Here is a 23,182-nt window from a genome sequence, read left to right as displayed (position 1 = left end):
GTGACAGACGCAGTGTACGTTCTCGAATTTTATTAGGTTATAAAGGTGTACCAAGAGGATGTTTAATAAAGGATTTTAATCTTACAAATTTTCATAGGTTACCGAGACCTTATATGCCACGGTCTTCCATCACGGTATTCTTTCCCTCCACGGTTAGGTTAACAGTTCTGTTTTTTAATTGGGTGGTGATAGCAAAACTTATTCCTTACCACCTTGATAGTATGACTAGACAGTATACCATAGGTCCTATTCCTGCCTTTACCATTTTTTTTTACTGGAAAAAGTGTAGTAAGGAAGATTGCGGGCCTATACTTTCCGTAGAAAATGTTCTCCACACTTGTCTTGTGTTGGCATCGTTGATATTACAATTATTGCTTCCTATATTTGCTCTTAGTTTTTAACTCTACAAAGCATATTGCGAAAAACTTTCTCGAAGAAATTCTGTACCATCTTCTCAACTTCTATTCCAGCAAAGCATTGCAGTCAATTACTAAGTACAGATCCCAACAATGGAAACGAACCAAGGACAACAAAAAAGGTGTCATACCATTTGAAAATTATATTTTTAGATAAACTCATATGCCCCTAGATCCATTGAGTAAGATTAGTTTGAAGGTTACAGTCCCAACGAGAAGAGGCAATTTCATAAGTAGCTTATCATGAAAGAGAGTCCGAAATGATCGTCGTGCTTTTTTGAAATGTTCTCATTCTGATATTCACGTTAATTAAATACTTTAATATATCTACTTAATGCAAGGTACATTCCTTCGATCATAGACTTATTATTGATTCTTCCCTTGCTCGATAGGCTTTGAATGTCTTACGTACAATGATTATTGTACGTATGTATGTCAAAAATTTGATCAGCGCTTCGAGAAGCAACGTCACGGCGACAGGAAATACCACTTACTTTACCACAAGAGGAAAATGGTAAATAGAAGTCAATACTGCCACTTTTGGCAGAAATGGTCTCTTTAAATCCAGGTTCATGAAAGCCTTATCAGAGTTAGAAAGCACTGAAAAGCTTGATAAAACCATAGACTACTTTAAGTAATTAACTCACTAACTCTAAAACGTTATAGTCGATTATATTACCAAAAAATGTCATTAGTTCAAAACCTTCATGTCCGAGCGTTGCCAAAGTTGGTTACTACAACTGCTACAACAACCAGTTCAACAGGAAAACCAACGACTACTTCCTCTTTTTCCAAAGCAACGACTACTTCGGCAAAAACTATTGGATTGTTATCTTCAACAATTAAGTTACCTAGCCTACCATCCCTAACAACAACCTCTGATCCGACTTCATCTTCATCTTCATCTTCAGCTACAACTACCGTTACCACCACCCCTATAATCTTACCTCCATCATCTGAGGGGAACCCTTATATTACTGGAAGAGATACAAGACTGGATGGCACAGTTTTTATCGCGGTAGGTGCCATAATTGGTGCTATATTTTTAACTATGATAGTTTGGAGGCTTCTTGCAACAATCAAATCCAATAAAAACGCTAGATATGATCGTTACGATCTAGGGAATAGGAACCTCTTTAACGATATTTATCATATATCTGATGATAGGGAAAATAATACATATAGATATCCATCGTCCTCGACCGATAATGATGTGGAGGAAAAAGTTACTAATTCAGAACTTGCTCATGGGAAAGAAAATTTTAAAAAATCAACCTTGAGTTTGTTATTATCATCCAGATCAAACTCAAATGATGACCAGGAAGAAAATCATGATCTTGAAGCATTTATATATGATAAAGGAGAGGATCATGATACCGATAATTTTCATAGCAAAATACAAACTAGATACAATCCTATCCATCATGAACCGACGTTCAATATAAATAGAAAATCTTTATTCATATCTCCTACCTTAGAAATTCTCCAACCAAATAACAATGAAGAACTACATCAACCTAGTAATAATAATGCAAGAGCATTTTTAGGTGTTTCCACTAATCCGTTTAATGATCATAATTATTCAAATACTTCTTTAATCTCTGATAGCGATCTTGATGATTCAAATAATTACAGTTTACGTCAACCACAAAGAGCAGCCTCTCCAGAAAGGAAAATGAAGAAATCACCAATAAGGGAAGGTTACCATAAGAGAAATAAATCTTCTCTTGGGATGATCTCTACAACTACTTTGCTATCATCTCCGAGTTATCACAATAACCAGAGTAACCATCAGAATAATAATAATAATAACGAACAACTTATTGATGAGGTTGTACCTGCCAGTTTAGAATCAACACCAACAAAGAAAAACGGACGCCATCAGAAGACACCATCCACGTACCTAGACGATCTTCTAAAAGGAGAATAATTGAAAACAAAAATATGATACTTTCTGATGACTTTTATATTCGCAACAATAACTTATAGGTTTAAATAACATTACATATTACTTCAACAATCTAAAATAACAGAGTAAAAATTACCCTTCGATCTATAATTTATATATATCTGCTCTAACGATAGTCTCTATTATAAATAGGTTCCTTATAAGAGCGTCGCTTTTTCTCACATGGCTTTAGTTAGCATATTGTTTTCAATAAAATGAAAGATTAAGAAAATGAAATAAGCGTCTCGTTCGGGAACTAAAATTTATCTCTTGCTCAATTGCCAAATAAGAGTTAGAAAATATATTCGAAAAAAATACTAGTATAACATTTTATTCAGCTGATTCAAGTCGAAATAGGAGGACTATTTGAACACATACTCATCTATAAAGCTATGTCAAGAGACGATTCATTACAACCTTTAAAAGTTACGGTGATTGATGATCCGCCATTGACGGATCAACCAGAAGCGTTTAATGATAAATCTAATTATAACCCGGAAATTCCTATTGCCATAGATTTTGGATCTTCTACTGTAAGGGCAGGGTATACCAATGAAGCCAGGCCATCTCATATTTTCCCAACGAAGTTGACTAGATATAGAGATCGTAAAATAAACAAGACTTTCACTTTCACCGGTAATGATTGTTCATTAGATCAAACAATCAGATCTCAAATGAAATCACCATTTGATGGTGCCCTCATAACAAATTGGGACTACGTAGAGGATATTCTACAATACACGTTCAATCATTTAGGTGTGGTGCCAGATCATGGTGTTCAAAATCCAATTATAATCACTGAAAAGTTAGCTACAATACAGTCGCAAAGATCAAATTGGTATCAATTATTGTTTGAAACTTATAATGTACCCAAGGCCACTTTTGGAATTGACTCATTATTTGCATTTTATAATAATAATAACGGAAGTGCGACTTCTACTGGGATGGTCATCGATTGCAGTCATGAAGAAACAAATATTATTCCTATTGTCGATGGTCAAGGTATATTAACAGATGCGAAACGGATCAATTGGGGTGGGAGGCATGCTATAGATTATTTAAGTAATTTATTAGCTCTGAAATATCCATATTTCCCAACGAAATTATCTTCTTATCAATATGAATCTATGTACCAGAATTTTTGTTACGTCTCACAAGATTATGATGAGGAAATCAGTAAAATCTTAACTCTAGATGTATTAGAAGAAAAAGATGTGGTCATAGAAACTCCATTCACTGAAGTACTGCAACCTCAGAAAACTGAGGAAGAACTGAGGATCCAGGCTGAGAAAAGAAAAGAAAGTGGGAGGAGATTGCAAGAGCAAGCTAAAAAGAGAAGAATCGAAAAATTAATTGAAAAGGAGGAAGAATACGAGTATTTTTCTAAAATTAGAGAAGATTTGAAAGATCAGCCGAAAAAGAAAATCTTATCGATTCTGCAAAATAGTGGGTTTGATGACGAAGATGACTTCAAGAGATATCTTTTTAACCTGGAAAGATCGTTGAAAAGAGCAAGAGCTAACGATGAAGATGCCATGCTTGAAAATATACAAGATAATGAAACCACGGATGGAAAATTTGATCTTCTTGAAATACCAGATGAAAAATTGGATCCAGAACAGATAAAAGAAAAAAGGAAACAGAGATTATTAAAGGCTGGGCAAGATGCTAGAAAAAAAGCCAGAGAGGAAAAGCAAAAAGCAGCCGAAAAAGCAGAAGAGTTACGTTTAAAAGAGATTGAATGGCGTAAAATTGATTTGAATGGCTGGATAAAAGATAAAAGGTCCAAGTTGAATACCTTAGTGAAGAGAAGGAAAGATAAAATCAGGATGCGTGATGAAATGAAAGATCGTAAATCACAAGCAGCCCAGAATAGAATGAAAAATCTTGCAACTCTAGCGGAAGATAACCTACGTACAGGAACTAAACGAAGCAGACAACAGGCCACAATTGACAACGATCCAAATGACACGTTTGGTACAAATGATGAAGATTGGTTTGTATACAATGACATAACGAAAAATCCGGATGCGTTTGAAGAGGCTCTCGAAGAAGAATACAAAGAAATTATTGAACTTGAAGGACTACTTTTAGAACATGATCCCAACTTTACTGAAGAAGACACTGTTGAAGCTCAATATGATTGGAGAAATTCAACTTTGCATTTGTTTTTGAGAGGGCCTAGACCTCATGATAGTGAAGATATTCATCAGCAACATCAAATTCATCTAAATGTCGAACGTATACGAGTGCCCGAAATTGTTTTCCAACCAAGTATGGGTGGGTTAGATCAAGCGGGTATTGCCGAATTAAGTGAAACTATACTTTTGAGAAAATTTGGTTCCGAACCAAAGCACCTAAGCGAATTATCGTTGACGATGGCAAATAATATATGGCTGACTGGGGGCAATTCAAAAATTCCTGGACTTAGAGAAAGAATTGTTAAGGAATTCAGAGAATTCTTACCTGTGAATACCCAATTTAATGTTAATATGACTTCAGACCCTACATTTGACGCATGGAATGGTATGGCAAAACTAGCTCAAAATGAAACTGATTATAAGAAGACGATAATATCTAAAAAGGAGTATGAAGAGTATGGCCCAGAGTACATCAAAGAGCATAAACTCGGTAATATGAAATATTTTGAATAGATGTACCTGATTTTAAACTCTCCTACATTAATATATATAGGTTATGATATATAACGACAAAGCTAAAATACCGACTTTTACTTTTAATACAGAACTGAGTTTGATGGTACTCTATACACAAGCTGTTACGGTCAGCAAGAAATACTGTAAACTAATCTTACCTTTTAATCCGTAGGTGACATTTAATAAAATATATTTTATAGTAGACGACAGAATATCTTAATGCTGTATGAAATATATACATAGTATACGTTACTTATTGGTTATATTATACAAAATGGCTATCTACATAAGCCATTTAATTTTTTTGTTTGATGCTCAATCCCTTGCAGCATTTTTTGTTCCCTTTGGATTCATACCTTTCTTTAATAAATTAACTTTCTTAGATTTATTAATGTACTTTTCATCTTCTTCATCATCGAACTTGGAGAAATCGGAATGAATGATACCTTCAGCTGCAGCTTCTTGCCTTGCAAGGTTTTCCTTTTCTCTAGCGCTTGCTTGGTTATCATCGTGTGGAGAAGGACCAATCTTTTGGAATTTGGCAACGTAGAAACCATCAACATTATAGGTATGAGGATAATATCTCTTTGTCAACTTTATACTTGGATGGAAGTTTTTCCCTCTAAAACTTGTGAAACCGTCCTTACCGATAGCTAATCCAGTATCGACCAACTTAACGTTCGGTCTTTTCCTTAGCGCATAATCGACAACAGCTTCATCTTCTTCAACTGCAACGGAACATGTAGAGTACACAATAATACCACCATGTTTCGAATTACAATCGACAGAATCAATAGCCGATAGAAGTAATTGTTTCTGCAGATGTGGAATTTGAATAAAATCCTTTTCTGTACGGGAGACTTTAACTGATTGATCCTTACCAATAACACCTGTACCTGAACATGGTGCGTCTAATAAGATTCTATCGAAACCACCAATAACCTTTGGGAATTCACGCGCATCATAATTACAGACAATAGTATTTGTACAACCTAGACGATGGATATTAGCAATTAGAGATTTCGTTCTATTTTTGTTTGCATCATTAGCGAAGACGGTACCAGTATTCTTCATTAAGGCAGAAATGTAAGTAGTTTTACCACCTGGGGCTGCTGCCATATCAAGGATACGTTCATTTTCATGAGGATCAAGGGCAATGACAGGTAAGAAGGAGGACGCAGCTTGTAAAATATAGTTACCAGCTAAATATTCTGGAGTAGCACCAATTGGAACTTGAGAATCAAAAATTTGTAAACCAACTTTAGTCCATGACCCAATTGGTTGTAAATTAACACCCCTATTGACTAATGCTTGAGCAAGATCTCTTCTTCTAGTTTTTAACGTATTAGTTCTGATTGTGATAGGCCTTGCAATTTCATTGGCTTCGAAGAATTCCATGGCTTCAGCTGGTGAGAATAAATTAAATAATTTTTCCGCCAAAAATGGTGTGTAACCAAAGTATTCACAAATATCCTTTAATAACCTATCTGTATATTCAGTTCTAGATCTACCCTCAGCTGCTAAATTCTTGAAATCTTCCAAAACTTTAACAATTTCAATCATTCTTGTTCTAACAGTAGTCAAATCGGGTTGTTGTTGAGCCAATTCTAATTCCTGTTCTTCAGTAGGTAAAACATCAGCTCTTGGTTGAAATTTATCAGTTTCGATTAATTCCTTTTCTGCTTCTTCGGCTTCCAATGCTTCTTCTTCATCCAACTTCATTGATAACGCTTCCATATTAGCAGCGTTTAGTTCCTCCATATCTTCTTCTTCATCTGAAAACATTGGATGAGCACGCGCTTCTTCGTCACTATCATCTTCATATTCTTGTTCCAAATCGAATTCATCTTTCAATTCATCTTCTTCCCCAGATAATTGCTCTTGGACATCCTCAGCATCATCAAATAAAGACTTTTTGGCCTGGGAAAGTTCTTCCAAGTCGACCTCAGGTAATTTTTCCATCTCTTCTTTTTGTTGTTGTTCTTCTTCATCTTCTACAGAGCGCTTCTTTTTGTTCTTGCTCTTCTTTTCAGATTTTGGTTTAACATCCTTCTTATCATCAAACTTTGGTTTCTTTGATTTTCTTTCACTATCTTTATCATTGGATCTTTTCAATTTTCTATCCTTCTTAGCTTGGAATTCATCCAAAGTTGGTGGAGCTGCTTGTTTATTCTTATGACGTCTGCTACCCATTTTTTTCCTTTGGAGTCAGAAGTTTAGTTCTATATATATTTAAATGATGAGAAAACTAGAAATCAAAAAGCATAAAGTATCCTCTAGACCCTTTTATCCTTAATTTCCTACTTGTAGTTGTAGTCTGCTATTCTTTTAAACATAGGCCATCCCATCGCGATGAGATGAGATGAACTGAAAATTTTTCCAATACTTAATTTCAAAAAATGAAAAATCGTCTCGAACGAAAAATCTTGAAAATTTTTTGCGATGAGCTTTCTATATGTATACATACAATGAAAGAATGAATGAATGAATGACTGACTAGTAGAAAGATAAAGTGAGCAAAGATTAGTGTAAATAGTAGATTTAGGTTCAATTTATATACGAAGAGACAAGTCATCAAAATTAGATTGAGTAATCAAACAAGGAAAAATGGACCCCTTGAAAACGATATGTGCAGAGCAGCATGTAATTATCAAGCTACCATCTGATAATAACAAATTAGTGCAATTGAAACCTGACACATCTATATCTCTTGGGAAATTCGGTGCCTTTAATGTCAATGACATTATTGGATATCCGTTGGGGACCAAATTTGAAATTCTTTATGATGGAGATGAAAAGGAGGAACAAGTTCCTGCTACAGGGAAGTTCAAATATAAGATTCCTACGGGTAAGATAAAAGTCCTGGATGATGATGTTGAAAAGACTGAAGGGGAAAGGTTAGAAAATGTAGTGAATAGTGAGAATAATCAACATTTAGTTAATCTGGGGAATGAAGTACAAAAATTGAGTGCAGAGGAAATAGAAGCTTTAAAGGAAAAATCTGTCTCTAGTTCCGAGATCATTTCCAAAATGATTGAATCTCATGGAAGTTTCGATAAGAAAACTGTATATTCACAAGAGAAATATTTGAAAAGAAAGAAACAGAAATTTGATAAGATTTTCACCGTGGATTATTTGAGTAGTTCGGCATTATTACAGTTTTTAATTGACAAAGGAGATATTCAAAGAATAATGGACATGTCTCAAGAATCTGTTGCTATGTTATTGAACTTGGCAAATATTAAAGAAAATGGGAATTACTTATGCATGGATGAAACGGGAGGTCTCTTGGTGTATTTCCTATTGGAAAGGATGTTTGGTGGTGATGATAAATCTAAAAGCCCGGGTAAAATCATTGTTGTACATGAAAACGAACATCCGAATTTGGACTTACTTAAGTTCTCAAACTATTCTGAATCGTTTATCAATGAACATGTTATTACTATCTCTTTATTAGAGTTTTTCGAACCTCCAACGATAGAAGATATTAACAAAGGATTTACTCCATTAAGTAAAGATGAACTATACCAGTTAAAAAGTGGGCAGAAAAACAAATATTATAGAAGGTTGAAGTGGTATCACACTAAAATGGACATATTGAAATTTTCTACTGAAATAGAGTTTGACGCATTAATAATTGCCTCCACGTTACATTTACCGTCTTTAGTCCCCATATTAGGTGAGAAAGTACATGGATCTAGGCCGATAGTCTGTTATAGTCAGTTTAAAGAAACTTTATTAGAACTGGCACATGTATTATATGAAGATCTCAGATATTTAGCTCCATCTGTTCTTGAGACGAGATGTAGACCATATCAAACGATACGAGGAAGACTACACCCTTTGATGACTATGAAAGGGGGCGGTGGTTATTTACTGTGGTGCCATAGAGTCATTCCTGCTTCAGAGCCTTTGACTATACAAAATCCTGATGTTTCAAAAGCTATAGAACAGGACATCAAAGTGGGAGAAGGTCAAGACTAAAGCACCTAACAGTCTCTACGTAATCTATTTATAATCATGTAACTAATCATGTAACTATACTAAATCATATCCTACCATATCATATGTAAATCCTTCATTTGTGTCATGTGAATATATTACGATATTGTGTCGCCCAGAGAAAAACTTGCAGGGTGTCGTGAGAAGTGATGGAATCCCGTGGAACAAAAAAATTTCTTCCGTTCGTTTCTTTTATTTTCTTTGTGAAAGATCTATGTAGTAATATCGAAAAATTGTGAAAAATTTAGATGAATTGGCGATGGGTTCGATTGCTTTACATGTATTTAACACTGGGAAGAGATATTTTATCCATACAGTGGAATTATCATATAAAGGTAAAAGGACATCAGTCACTGTAATTCTTCCCAGGATAATAGTAATAGTAATAGTACATTAGGTAAGGGTACCCGATTTTCCTCATTTTCACTTAATCAAGTTGAATTTCTTTACAAATAATAATAATTCAAATAAACGCGCCAAAATGGTTAAAGATACTAAGTTTTACGATATATTGGGTGTTTCACCAAGTGCTTCTTCTTCAGAAATCAAGAAGGCTTACAGAAAATTTGCCTTGAAATATCATCCAGATAAGAACCCAAGTGAGGAAGCTGCAGAAAAATTTAAAGAAGCATCTGCTGCCTATGAAGTCTTGTCCGATGATGAGAAAAGAGAAATGTACGATCAATTTGGTCCTGAAGGTATGAATGGTGGTCCAGGTGGTCCAGGAGGCTTTGGTGGATTCGGCGGATTTGGTGATGATATCTTCTCCCAATTCTTCGGTGGTGCTGGTGCTGGTGCCGGAAGACCAAGAGGTCCACAAAGAGGTAGAGATATTAAACATGAACTTTCAGCTACATTGGAAGAACTTTATAAAGGTAGAACAGCCAAGTTAGCTCTAAACAAACAAATCCTTTGTAAGACATGTGAAGGTAGAGGTGGTAAGAAAGGTGCAGTTAAGAAATGTTCTAGTTGTAATGGTCAAGGTGTGAAATTCGTAACAAGACAAATGGGTCCAATGCTACAAAGATTCCAAGCTGAATGTGAAGTTTGTCACGGTACTGGTGATATCATTGATCCAAAGGATCGTTGTAAAACATGTAATGCTAAGAAAGTTACCAATGAAAGAAAGATCTTGGAAGTCCACATTGAACCAGGTATGAAAGATGGTCAAAAGGTTGTCTTTAAAGGTGAAGCAGATCAAGCTCCAGATATTATTCCAGGTGATGTCATCTTTGTCGTTTCTCAAAAGCCACATGAACATTTCCAAAGAGCAGGTGACGATTTAGTCTATGAAGCTGAAATCGATTTATTGACTGCCATCGCTGGTGGTGAATTTGCTATCAAACATGTTTCCGGTGAATGGTTGAAGGTCGCCATTGTACCAGGTGAAGTTATATCTCCAGGTGCTCGTAAAATCATTAGTGATAAAGGTATGCCAATTCCTAAATACGGTGGTTATGGTAATTTGATAGTCAAATTTAACATTAAATTCCCACCAAACCACTTTACTGACGAAGAATCATTGAAGAAGTTAGAAGAAATATTACCACCAAGAACAAAAACTAATATTCCAGAAGGTGCCGTGATAGACGAATGTGTTTTATCTCCTTTCGATCCAAGCAAATATAAACCAAGTGGTGCAAGAGGGGGTCAAAGTTATGACTCAGATGAAGAAGAAGAACGTGGTGGTGAAGGTGTTCAATGTGCTTCTCAATGATCTTGAATCAAAGTACTAGTTTATTTTATCCTGTTTAATATTTAACCATTAATCCGATTCTTCTCGTATTTTGTTGCTACTTAATAATATCAAAGTAAGAGAAAAGTTTTAGAGCTATAGATTTTTATTCATATATTTACTTTTTCATAATATTACTCATATACACTTTTATACAGTTATAACCATCATTATTTTCCTTTTGCAAATTATTCAATTAGAGGTCAATATCCTTGGAAATGAGCATTCTATACTCTTCTATATTCTTTTCAGATTTCCCTCCGGTAGAATGTATATGTGTAACAGTTATCGTTTTCCTCTAAGAAAAAGTTTTGCTATCAGTTAGGGGATCCACAGAATTTTTGTTCGATTCTTATTGACATAACTGGTCCCTACTCATTACCCACATTAGTTGGTATACCTTTATTCATGATAGTAAAATATTTAAATTCAAGATAACCACATCTCCTTAAGTGGAAACGTGGGAAGCTGTGATTATGAATGGAGTGCAGCAAAGGCTAACAGTTCATAAAGCCCAATTTCTTTAGAGTACTTTTCAATTGCCCTTCGATTGCCTTTCGATTATGTCTAAGATGCAAGAAGAATTTTGTGTGGCTACAACACATTGTAATGCCAATGGTAGTGCCATAGCAACTAGGATTTTAGCAGGTTTGAACATAAATGAGACTCCATGAAATTCAAGTGCCCGTCTAAGTTTCCTATTAACAGCTGTGGCAGGTAACAAGAATATTATATGCTTTTTTATATCCAAATTTTTCAACATCATTTTGTGACATCGAAAATATTCAGTCGGGGAGACAGAATTTTTCAAAAAAAAAAAAAATTTCCAAACGATATTTTCCGATCAGAGGTTTTTCCTTCATATTATAAAAGGGTCAACATATGTTACCCTCTGTGCTATTTCTTCCGATCTTTTCCTATAATTCCCAAGTAACAATTTACTACGTAAGAACAAGACTTGTGGGCTATTTTCACTGGACCAAGATTGACTCGAGATGATTCATTCCCTTATGGTTATGGATTCAGGGAGTTTTGTTTATCAGCCCAATGCTTTCTCTTTCACTCTTTCAATTAGCCTCCCTATCCCTATAATACTCAATGAGATATGTATAGGATATATTCTATATAGAGTAAATGATAAGAGTATTTCGTGTCTTCTAATTTTTCTTCTTCGTTTATATTATCTTCAATAAAGTAACCCCTTCATTTCTTCCATGACAGCAGAAAATAGATTGCCTTATTCATTATCGTGAACTCAAGTCTATCAATTCCTAACGAATGCCTTCCTTCTCCTTATCTAATATACTTTGCCGGTACAGGTAAACTTTTTTGTCTAAAAATTTCAGATTTTGTCTTGGCACTTTTACGGAGATGTCAACCCGTGTTTTCCCGACAATTGATGGGCCCCTGCGATGGTTTCTTCGTCGAGAAACTCCTAGGCTCGGGAGAAAAAGAAAAGTTTTTCGGAGGACAACCGGGATTTTTTATATCATAAACAATAGAAAATGCGTCAAAAATAAAATATACAGATTTTTCAAACAGGAACATATAAGAATAAGAATTACGTACCTTTATTTAGTGTCTAACACTACCATCTATTATTATATATAAGGTATTGCCACTCATATCTCTACAGATCCTTCAGCCATTATTACCTTTCTTTCACATGAGAAACTTTTGAAAAATTTTGCAAAACAAAGAAAGAACAAATATAATAAATAAGGAGATTAGATAAAGATTGGGAAGAGAGGAGATATGTCAAACGAAAGTATAATATACACCGATGAGGAGGATGAATCATTTCAAGAAGAAACAAGAACATATGAAGGGGACATTAAAGCGAAAAAAGATAATATAGAAATACCCGCCACTAAAGACGGACTTTATCACTTACACGGCACACTTTCGAGGACAACTACAAGAGAAATCAATGAAGGAGAAGATGACGAGGAGGATGGGGAAGATTCATCACTTGATACAGTTCCGGATGAAGAAAAATTAGAACAAACCTCAGAATCTACAGCTCCTTATACATTATTATCATATAAACAGAAATGGGGAATGGTTTTCCTATTAGTCATGTGTGGTTTTTGGTCATCATTAGGTTCTCCGATTTATTATCCTGCATTACGTCAATTAGAAAAGGAATTCAATATGGATGAAAACAAAGTAAATGTCACAGTTGTTGTGTATTTATTATTTCAAGGGATTGCACCAACGGTTAGTGGTGGGTTAGCAGATGTCTTTGGCCGTCGTCCCATTATCTTAGGTGGTATGGTAATTTATGTTGTCGCATCTATTGGTTTGGCGTGTGCTCCTTCTTACGGTGTTATTTGCTTCCTAAGATGTATTCAAAGTATAGGTATATCTCCTACCATTGCTATTAGTTCAGGTGTTGTTGGTGATTTCACATTGAAACACGAAAGAGGTACATTTGTTGGCGCTACTTCTGGATTAGTCTTATTAGGTCAATGTTTTGGTAGTTTGATAGGTGCAGTTTTAACAGCTCGTTGGGATTGGAGAGCAATTTTTTGGTTCTTAGCCATTGGTTCTGGTGTAGCTCTTATCGTTGCAGCTTTTACATTACCTGAAACTAAGAGAACTATAGTTGGTAATTTATCAATAAAACCAAAAAATATTCTCAATAGAGCCCCAGTTTTCTTATTAAAACCAGTTCAGAAAAGATTTAAATATGATAATCCTGATTATGAAACATTAGATAAAACAATACCAAGATTAGATTTAGCATCTGCATTCAAGATTTGTGCTTTACCGGAAATTCTTTTATCTTTATTCCCAGCAGGATTACAATTTGCACTTTGGACATTAATGCTTTCCTCCATCTCTTCCACTCTAAGTGCTCCACCATATAATTATAGATTAACTATCATTGGTGTTTGTTATTTACCAGGTGGTGTTGGTGGATTATTAGGTTCTATGTTAACGGGTAGATTTCTAGATTATATTTATAAGAAGGCGTTAAGAGATTTTGAGAAAAAGAAACAAAATGGTACCATTCCAGAAAATGAAGAATTTAATACTATTAAAGTTCGTCTAAATGCCATTATACCACAAAATTTCATTGCAGTCATTTCATTTTTATTATTTGGTTGGAGTGCTGATAAAGGGTGGAAAATACCTGCAATGTTAATTACATCCTGTGTGAGTTCCTTTTGTGCCATGAGTACATTATCTTCTTCCACTACGTTATTAGTGGATTTATACCCTAAAAAGGCATCTACAGCTAGTAGTTGTTTCAATTTCATTAGATGTAGTTTAAGTTCTATCTTTATGGGTTGTTTTGCCAAGATGAAGTTTGCAATGACAGTTGGAGGAACATTCACATTCATGGTAGGATTGATTCTAGTTGGTAATTTTCTAATGCTGATCCCAATGAAATATGGTATGGAATGGAGACGAGAGAGAGAAGCTAAAGAACAAGCATTGTTGGAACAGAAGTTAAACGAAAGTATGGACGGCAACGATGACGATAACTCACAATCTAAAGATAAGAAGAAGTATCTTCTATTCTAAATGGAATGAAATAATATAGGGGTATTGTAACCTTTTTGTAACTATGCATATTTATTTTTTTATTTATTTATTTATTTATTAATTAATTGATATTACAGACAAAACTCTGTCACTGGTATTACCATAGTTTTCTCAACTACTGAAGGGATCATTTAGACTGTACTTACGTACGAGTTGAATTTTATAACCTTCAAGCAGTATTTACTATAAAAAGTATTTAGCCATTACCCATGCTTTTTAACGCGGATGTTTACCAGACGCGTGAAGCAAATCAATCACTTTTCCTAAATGGGTAAAAAGGCTCCTGCATGCGATGGGAGAGAAAAAAAGGAAAAAGGAAAAAAGAAGAAGATCGGAAAAGGAAATGATGTAGAAGGTGACAAACACTTTATTAGTAAACTAACGTGTTCGTCCATTACAAGGGGGGAGGGAGGCTTTGAAGTTAATAAAAATTGTTACAGGACAATTTTCGTAATAGGAAAATCCCCCAGTATTTCCCTTACAGAGATATAACTCTCAAATTAGGTTAGTGTGTATGGAAAACGTTGTTTCCCAATAGATCGAACCCAACCTTGTTTGTTGGATCCTTAAAGGCAAAATACCGAATGTAGACAAGGTTTCGTGCATCCAGTAGTCATTTCTCAGTACAATATTACACCTTTTGGTCAAGTTGCATGAATGATTTGAGAAAAGAAAAAAACTTCCAGATTTTCAAGAATTCCTCCATTTTTTTTTCATTTCCTTTCGATCCTTTATATATTCCATTTTTTTTTCATTTTCATCTCTTTAGACGGTTAATATGCTATTTATAGAGTACATACTAGGATTATGTAAAATATACATCTTGGAAAAACTTGCTCTTCATCGAAACACAGTGGTATAACGGTGAGTTCTCAAAGAGAAATACTATCACATTGAACTATCTTTTACTTCATCGCCAGGTATAACTCCTTCAAAAAACGAAGTCTGTCGCTAAAGTCAGCATACGCGTCTATTAAAATTTTTCACCAATATTTTTCAGTATTTCATAGACTATATATCATATCGACAGTTCAAGTAAAATTCTATCAGCCATCTAAATAGATAGATCAAATAGCTTTATCAAGATAATAATGGGCCAACTAGAAGGTCAAAACGATAATAATAATAATAATCTACCCTCATCATCGTCTACAGCAGGAACAACAAGGCGATCGCCAAGTCCCAAACATGATCCGAATGTAAAGGAACAACGAGCTGACAGTGAACATTCTACAAATACCAATATACCGAAGGAGGATACAGTTAAGAATCAAAATATCGGAGAAGCTCCAATACCGAAGCACCAACCGACATTATCTTCATTACCATTTGATCATAGAAGATGGATTTTGAAAGATTTAGACATAGATCAAGAAGTTATCGCTAATATCCATTCATTTGATGATGAAACTTTTAATAAATATCTCAGTATAATATTAGAGAAAGAACGGAAGAATATTGAAAAGATTAAAGAAACAAACTTGAACACTTTGAATCAAATAATAGATAAATGTATCCAGTCCGATGACTTTAATGCAAGAACCATTGAAAATTTAGTGGAGTTTGTTGCATCAGATCCTAAGAAGGTGAAGAATATACCGAAAATACCATCGCTCACACCAAATAAAAGATCCAGGACGGGCTCCATGAGTCCAAGGGGTCATCATAAATCAATTTCTGAGATACCTTCTAATATATCGTCACAACAACAAACTGCTTCATGGTTTCCTCCCCAGCAGTTTCAGCCTTATCAGCCTCATATTTCTCAACCGTATGGATATTTTGATCAAAATCAACAAATGAACACCGACTATGGAAACCAACAAAGACCAGGGCTCCCTGGACCTCCACCACAACAGTATCTACCATATCAACAATATCAACCGCAACAACAACCGCAACAACAGCAGCAGCAGCAACAGCCTTTCCCTCCTCATTTTTCTTCACAATCGAACCAAAATTTCCCTTCTCAAAGTTCGAATTTACCTGGTACCGCAAGTACTTTCTCGCAGCCATCCTCCTTCTTACAAGTACCACACAATAATCAACAACGATTTAGTTTGATACGAGAACGACTTCCCGATGAATCTTTAGAACATGATTTGAGTAAGAGACCTTTAACGAACACAACAACGTTACTGGGAAGGCCACCAAAACTGAACGCAACAATGAGAAGGCAACAAGGTGGGCACCGAAGATCAAGGAGTGCAGCTACTGTACTTCCTCAAATATCACGGAATAATTCCATAGGTGGATCAATGAGATCACCTAATCAAAGTTCTAATAATAATAGTAATAGAACGCCTCAGAAACCAGTAAGTTTCCTAATTCATACCCCAAAGCATCCTCCCCCAACATGATACCCTTTCCATTCTCTTGGGAAATAATTATTTTTTTTGAATAGAATTAAAAGAGAGTATAGATAAATATACATTTAGATATATATAAATATATACGTAGGTATGTAAATATTGTTCATATTAAGCTCTTCATATTTTTATCATATGCATACTAAAACAAACTCTACAAAAAGGCTGTATAAATCTTTTAAAGTATGAGTAATAGATGCATTCAAGGACTATAGATCATAATTAAATCTCGAAGTAGTGTCGTATTTTAGTACCGTTGTTTGAATGCAATGAGACGATGGTAGTTGGCTTAGCCAATGTAAGTTGATTAGAGGACTGAACTGACGAATTACACAATCTTGGGAATAAATGTATATGAAAACCGCACACGCTTTTTAAAAGGTAGAAAAAAGTATTTATTTAGTTCAATAGAAATAATATAAACGTTAATAGTATAATAATAGTAATAGTAATATGAAAGTAATAATAATACAAAGTGTAAAAAATATCAAAAAACAAAAAGATGATGAAATTTATTACTTTTCTTACGTTCGGTGAAAAAAATAAACAAACGATAAAGCTTCAGCTTCGAATTATGAGGTATCTTAATTGTATAAGACGAATTTAGCTTTACCAGATCTAACAGCAACGGTACAACCATCTTCACCATTAACAAAGCTACCATTTTCATAGTAACAAGTACCATCAACAACAGAGTTATCATCAGCGGCAACAATCTTAACGTTAAAATTCAAAGGAGATTTATTGTTTGGATTTGGAATTAAAGACAAATAACCAATACCATTAGTGTAACCAGCTCCGAAATTCAATGGAGCCCAATTACCCACACCGGAACCATCAGTACCCCAAACACAACCATCTTCAACGGAAACACCAGCATTATTAACATAATATTGAGCAGAGGTCTTCATACCTCTCCAAGTATAATAAGAATCTTGATCCACAACAGTTAATGGTAAAGAATTACCAGCTTCAACGAAAGTTGGAATGACCATATTTTCAGTACCTGGGTAATCAGTTCTACAAATAGCTACACCTTGATCAATTTCAGAGACGACTTCAGCAGCTTCAATACCCCATTCACATAAATAATTGGAATCAGTATTAGAACGGTATAAGAACCCATTCTTACAAAGTAACCCACCGATAGATCTACCATCAGCAGGTTGCTCAGATGGCCATTGAGTCTTGGACATACCAGGTTGACAAGCGTATGAACAGTAGGAACCTTCAGCACATGAGCCACCAGTAGATTTGTCAGTATTTTCAATACCGGACCATCCGTTGGTATCTAACCAATCTACTGAGATGACACCTTGACCTGATGGGAATTGGTCACATGGAATAGTACCGTCTACGAATTGTTCAGTTGGAGCAGAGAATGGAGATAAATCACCATAGATTCCACCATTGTTGTTCGAAGAAGTGGTAGAGGTAGTTTCCTTTGGAGCCAAAGTGGAGGTAGTGGAAGTTGAAGTTGAAGTTTGAGTGGTGATTTGAGAGGAAGTGGTAGTAGTTTGAATAGAAGTTGGAGCAACTAAAGTCGTAGTTGGCTTTGATTCAATAGCAGCGTTAGTAGTAGTTGTTGGGACATCTGTAACAGGAGCTGCAACGGGAGTAGAAGAAGATGTTGTTGTTGGAGCCAAAATTGCAGTCTTGATAGCAGCGACATGACCGGCAACAGTTTCTTGTGGGGCGGCAGCGGTTAAAGTTTTACCGTTGACATCGACGACAACAGTTTCATAGACATATTCGACAGCGACAGCTCTCTTATGAATATGATGACCTTGAGGTAAAGCGGAACCCATAACGTTGGATCCGACAATAGAAGCGTAAGCTAAAACAGTGGCAGTAGAAAATTTCATTTTATTTTTTATTTTTAATATTTCAATAGGAAAGGAAAGTAATCTTTTCGGAAAACGTTTGGAAATAAACATTTTAGTTAGTAAAATTGTTAGCTTTTTTTATTAACAATTTTTATCCATTTTTTTTTCTTCACTCAATCAAATGCAATGTCTATTCACAAGTTAGTTTTTTTGCTTTGCTGTATTTAATCTTTGGTATATGTTTTGATTTTATGATTTCATATTGGTGATACCAAAAGTAGAAACTTTTCAGCTCGAGACGCGAAAAAGGAGCTTTGTCGCTCGCTCGCTCGCTCGCACAAATCAACCGAAAGAGAAAATTGCCTCGAGGTCAACAAAGTAAAACACAACAGAGTGGCGTTAGTGGATAGAAGATAGATGGACCATGGCGAAACTATACTAGCATAGCTGAAAACTATCATTATTGTATAAATCAGTGTACTTGGATGTAAGCAATAATTACTTGATAATAACGAAAAAAATGGGGAGTGCAAATGGAATAAAAAAAATTGAAAAAAATCTTGTATTTATAACATACTTTTTAAGAGTCTCTAGTTAATAAAGGAAAGTAAAATAGTTGGAAATTTAATGAAGTTAATCAGTTAAGGAATGTAAATAGTTGGATAATATATTATAGTTTGTAGGAAAATAAAATTAAAAGAGTGGACAGGTTAATGTGAGTATTTTTTTTCTTGTTTAATTTGTTTTTTTTTCTAGTTTGAAATTCTGATGATGTTCAGTCTTTTAACAATAGTGATATTAGTCTCTTTCTATGGCTCTTTTATATATATATATATACTTTTGAGCTTAAACTAAAAGAAAAAAGTACTTGACAGAAGAGAAAAAAAGAAAGAAAGGAAGTAAGATGTAGTAAATAACCTTTGGGAAGTGGAAGAGGAAACGCCGAGAAACGGATCTTGTTGACATCGTTTGTTGTTTGTTGTTTGTTGTTTGTTTATTTGTTTTTGTTTTGTTTTCGTTGTCGACGACACGACGGTAACGGCCGAGGGTAACGGCAACGTGGTCCTCTTCCCTCGAGGAGTTTTTTTTTCTTTTTCTTTTCTTTTCTTTTCTTTTCGCGCGTTTGTGGGATGAGCGGCAGAGAAACTGACGCAGGGTGTGGGAAAGAAGAAACGAGCCGTTACTAATGATACTATATTATAATAATTATAATAATTCATCAAGGAAAGGGAGGGTAACAAACACTGTCATATCTGTTGTTCCGTTTTGCCTTTCTAGGCGGGTGGTCACATGTTGTTAAACGTTCTCAGACTCTCTAAAATGAATTTGCACGTATATAAGGAAATAGGGAGGGTTTCATTAAAGAATTGTCAGTTGAGAACTTGTCCTAAAGGCGATTAATTTTACTGTATTTGGCAATATAATATCACTAATTCCTAATCTAATTGTGTAGCTTCCCGTAACAAAAACATCAAGAGATTAACTTTAATTCCAAGTGCATCTACACGAGGGTATCTACGTAAGGATACGGATTGGGACTTACATACTTATACAGAGAATTTAAATGTAAAATAATGTTACGTTACCTTAACAGAACTTGTATGAGCATAATACCAATACCAATCCTTGCTCTTAAATGGTCCCTTCTTTAAAAATGAGTGAGTTAGCTCGTAAATATACCCGTCGGCTCCAAACAACTTTTAGGACTTGTAGATGGATATTACCCTGAGGAAACGCCTGCTCTAATTTATTTTTAACCAGTCACGTGTAAGGCATGTGACTGGAAGGAGAAGTTTCCGAAAAATTGGGCAAATTTTCTTCAATGAGCAGCAGAGAAATGAAGGCTATTTATTATTAACGCTACTATACTTCTTAAAAGGATCATTTACCATCCTCAATAAAGTCCTTCTGTCCCTTTGCCACCCAGTCATTAACCAATTAGTAGCAAACAAGAAGAAAATCTGGTAAAGGTCTTATAGGAATTCAACTAAGAATTACACACTATACTATACGTACAAGCATTATGCCAGTCACAGAAGACCAAATGTATTCTCCTACACCTTATGATGGGGGTGATAATCAGAATGAAAATGAAGATCAACAAATAGAAACTCTTGAAGATGATAGCAATAGTGAAAATTTTAAACAAAGTAATCAAAGTAATCAAAAGGAGGAGATTTCGAATGAAGACGCTCTTGAATCTAATGATAATACTGATGCTAATCCAAAGAATAATGATGACAAAGACGATGAAGATGAAGATGAAGATGACGGTGACGATGACGATGACGATGACGATGCAAGTGACCTATACAAAGAAGATGACAATGAAGAAAAAACGCAAGCCATCGATACTGCTGATGAAGCAGAATCCGTACTTGAACTTCAATCTGACTCTGAGTCTGAACATGCTAGCGAGAATGATGATAAAAATAATGAAGAAGATGTTGATGATGATGATGAGGAGGAGGAGGAGGAGGAGGATGACAATGCGAAAAACGATGCAGGTTCAAGTCAATCAGACGATGAAAAAGAAAGTTTGGAACACAATGATAGCAATAACGAAGATGAATCCACTGAATCTACAAAGGAATCGTCTTCCTCTTCTGATGAAGAAGAAGACAAACAAGAAATACAAAACACTAAAATTGAGTCCTCAATAAGTTCAAATATATCAAATTTAGATGCAGACGTCGATCAAAATTTATTACAAAAACAAGCAAATTATATTATAGAGAGTGGGATGCTAGATCGTGCAGAGTTTAAATCATTAGATGAAAGACAAAAATTAACCGCCATTTTAACGATGTTAAATTCAAATCCAGCTACAAAATTAACTATGCCACAGGAGACGGCACCGGTAGAATCACAAATATACGATACAACTAGTAATATCAACCAACAACATCAAAAACAGGAAAGAAAATTGACGCCTGCCGAAAAGAGAAGATTGGCTCCAAGACCAGATTTGACTAGACCAATGACACAAGAAGAACGTGAAAGATATAGTGCATATTTACGTGGTGAAAATAAAATTACAGAAATGCATAACATCCCATTAAAATCGAGACTTTTCATTGGGAATTTACCATTGAAAAATGTCTCCAAGGAAGATTTATTTAGAATCTTCTCTCCATATGGACATATTTTACAAATCAATATCAAAAACGCTTACGGTTTCATTCAATATAATAACCCTCAAAGTGTTAAAGATGCCATAGAATTGGAATCAAATGAAATGAATTTTAGTAAGAAGTTGATCTTGGAAGTTTCAAGTTCGAATAGTCGTCCACAATTCGATCATGGTGATCATGGTACAAATAATAGTACTACTTTCATCTCTTCTTCAAAACGTCCATTTGATAATGCAGATGAAGATGATGGAGGAGATATGTATTCAGATGGTAGTGCTAAGAAATCTAAAAGACGTACTCCAGCATGCGTTATTTACGTTAAGAAAGTAGCAGATCGTGGTTATGCAAACGAAGTCTTCAAAAGATTTAGAAATAGTACAGGTTTGGAAACTGATATGATATTCTTGAGACAAGGAATGGATTTGAGAAAATTAGTCAATGATGCTGCATATGATGGTGTTTGGGGTGTAGTCTTTCTCAATAAGAGCCGTAATGTAGATATCCAAACATTCTATAAAGGTCCACGTGGTGAAACTAAATTTGATGAATACATTAACGTTTCTTTAGACGATACAATCTCGATCTTCACTAGTCTAAAGAATGGCACTGGTCCTACTGGTCATCAATTGCCAATGCCCAACAATGCAAAAAATGCTTACGGATATAATCAACCAATTCAGCCAATGGGTACTGCACAAGGTCCTCCCCCGCCACCACAACAGCAACAGCAACAGCAACAGCAAGGGTATTATCCAGGATACGGTATGCAAGCACCTCCACAGCAACAACAGAATGCATATGTGCAGCAAGGATATGGAATACCTCAAGCACCACAACAACAGCAATCAGATTATAATCAAATGAATCAGGGATATGGTCGTTATCAAGGTAATATGAGTGGGGTTCCACCTGTTCAAAATCAAATGAATCAATCGTATGGGCGTTATCAAAATCCTAATATGCAACCTTTATCTCAACAGCAGCAGCAACCAGTACAACCAGTACAAATGACACCACCTGTCCAAACGAATCAACAAAATCAATTAACTTCTTTATTTAGGAGGTAACAACAGTAATTCACAAATGGATCAACAGCAATTATTGAATGCAATTCAGAACTTGCCACCTAATGTTGTGTCTAATTTATTATCTGCTGCCCAACAACAACAACAGCAACAGCAACAACCTCAAACACAACAACAATTAATTGGTCTAATACAATCGATGCAAAACCAACCACCACAACATCAGCAACAACAACCCTCACAACAGCAAATTCCTTCTGCTTACCCTCCACCGACGGGTAGCAACCAGCTAAGTTACAATGATCAAAAGGTTTTAACATCTCCTCCCACTGCACATCCATCACAGAATTCACAACAGCAGGGACAGAATCAATCGGGTAACAATGTTCAAAGTCTATTAGATAGTCTGGCCAAATTACAAAAGTGATGATTTTTTCATCATATATCCTTGCAAGAATTTCAAATAAAAAAAAACCGAGAAAAAAAAATTAATAAAAATGGAATACTACTTGTTT

General features: G+C 35.1%; 9 protein-coding genes across 9 annotated transcripts; 7 read left to right on the top strand and 2 right to left on the bottom strand.

The window, feature by feature from the left end:
- Positions 1-1,101: 1,101 nt before the first annotated feature.
- On the top strand, positions 1,102-2,346 carry NDAI0D01070 (uncharacterized protein; the record flags this gene model as incomplete). Its single annotated transcript, XM_003669615.1, has 1 exon — positions 1,102-2,346. The coding sequence occupies one exon, from the start codon at positions 1,102-1,104 to the stop codon at positions 2,344-2,346; it is 1,245 nt and encodes a 414-aa protein (XP_003669663.1).
- A 410-nt stretch (positions 2,347-2,756) lies between these two features.
- ARP5 (actin-related protein ARP5) lies at positions 2,757-5,018 on the top strand (the record flags this gene model as incomplete). Its single annotated transcript, XM_003669614.1, has 1 exon — positions 2,757-5,018. One exon carries the CDS (start codon positions 2,757-2,759, stop codon positions 5,016-5,018), a length of 2,262 nt encoding a protein of 753 aa, XP_003669662.1.
- Positions 5,019-5,336: 318 nt separating this feature from the next.
- On the bottom strand, positions 5,337-7,214 carry NOP2 (rRNA (cytosine-C5-)-methyltransferase NOP2; the record flags this gene model as incomplete). Its single annotated transcript, XM_003669613.1, has 1 exon — positions 5,337-7,214. One exon carries the CDS (start codon positions 7,212-7,214, stop codon positions 5,337-5,339), a length of 1,878 nt encoding a protein of 625 aa, XP_003669661.1.
- Positions 7,215-7,628: 414 nt separating this feature from the next.
- Positions 7,629-9,005, top strand: GCD10 (tRNA 1-methyladenosine methyltransferase subunit GCD10; the record flags this gene model as incomplete). The annotated part of the gene is made up of 1 exon (XM_003669612.1): positions 7,629-9,005. The coding sequence occupies one exon, from the start codon at positions 7,629-7,631 to the stop codon at positions 9,003-9,005; it is 1,377 nt and encodes a 458-aa protein (XP_003669660.1).
- Positions 9,006-9,504: 499 nt separating this feature from the next.
- On the top strand, positions 9,505-10,740 carry YDJ1 (type I HSP40 co-chaperone YDJ1; the record flags this gene model as incomplete). Its single annotated transcript, XM_003669611.1, has 1 exon — positions 9,505-10,740. One exon carries the CDS (start codon positions 9,505-9,507, stop codon positions 10,738-10,740), a length of 1,236 nt encoding a protein of 411 aa, XP_003669659.1.
- A 1,773-nt stretch (positions 10,741-12,513) lies between these two features.
- AQR1 (Aqr1p) lies at positions 12,514-14,292 on the top strand (the record flags this gene model as incomplete). Its single annotated transcript, XM_003669610.1, has 1 exon — positions 12,514-14,292. The coding sequence occupies one exon, from the start codon at positions 12,514-12,516 to the stop codon at positions 14,290-14,292; it is 1,779 nt and encodes a 592-aa protein (XP_003669658.1).
- Positions 14,293-15,404: 1,112 nt separating this feature from the next.
- Positions 15,405-16,673, top strand: NDAI0D01010 (uncharacterized protein; the record flags this gene model as incomplete). The annotated part of the gene is made up of 1 exon (XM_003669609.1): positions 15,405-16,673. One exon carries the CDS (start codon positions 15,405-15,407, stop codon positions 16,671-16,673), a length of 1,269 nt encoding a protein of 422 aa, XP_003669657.1.
- Positions 16,674-17,266: 593 nt separating this feature from the next.
- On the bottom strand, positions 17,267-18,619 carry SUN4 (putative glucosidase SUN4; the record flags this gene model as incomplete). The annotated part of the gene is made up of 1 exon (XM_003669608.1): positions 17,267-18,619. The coding sequence occupies one exon, from the start codon at positions 18,617-18,619 to the stop codon at positions 17,267-17,269; it is 1,353 nt and encodes a 450-aa protein (XP_003669656.1).
- A 1,912-nt stretch (positions 18,620-20,531) lies between these two features.
- Positions 20,532-22,709, top strand: NAB3 (Nab3p; the record flags this gene model as incomplete). The annotated part of the gene is made up of 1 exon (XM_003669607.1): positions 20,532-22,709. One exon carries the CDS (start codon positions 20,532-20,534, stop codon positions 22,707-22,709), a length of 2,178 nt encoding a protein of 725 aa, XP_003669655.1.
- Between the last annotated feature and the right edge of the window lie 473 nt (positions 22,710-23,182).

Source organism: Naumovozyma dairenensis, chromosome 4, assembly GCF_000227115.2.
Source record: "Naumovozyma dairenensis CBS 421 chromosome 4, complete genome".
NCBI classification, from domain to species: Eukaryota; Fungi; Ascomycota; class Saccharomycetes; order Saccharomycetales; family Saccharomycetaceae; genus Naumovozyma; species Naumovozyma dairenensis.
The sequence above is the reverse complement of the archived record's forward strand: the minus strand, read 5'-3'. Positions and strand labels throughout refer to the sequence as shown.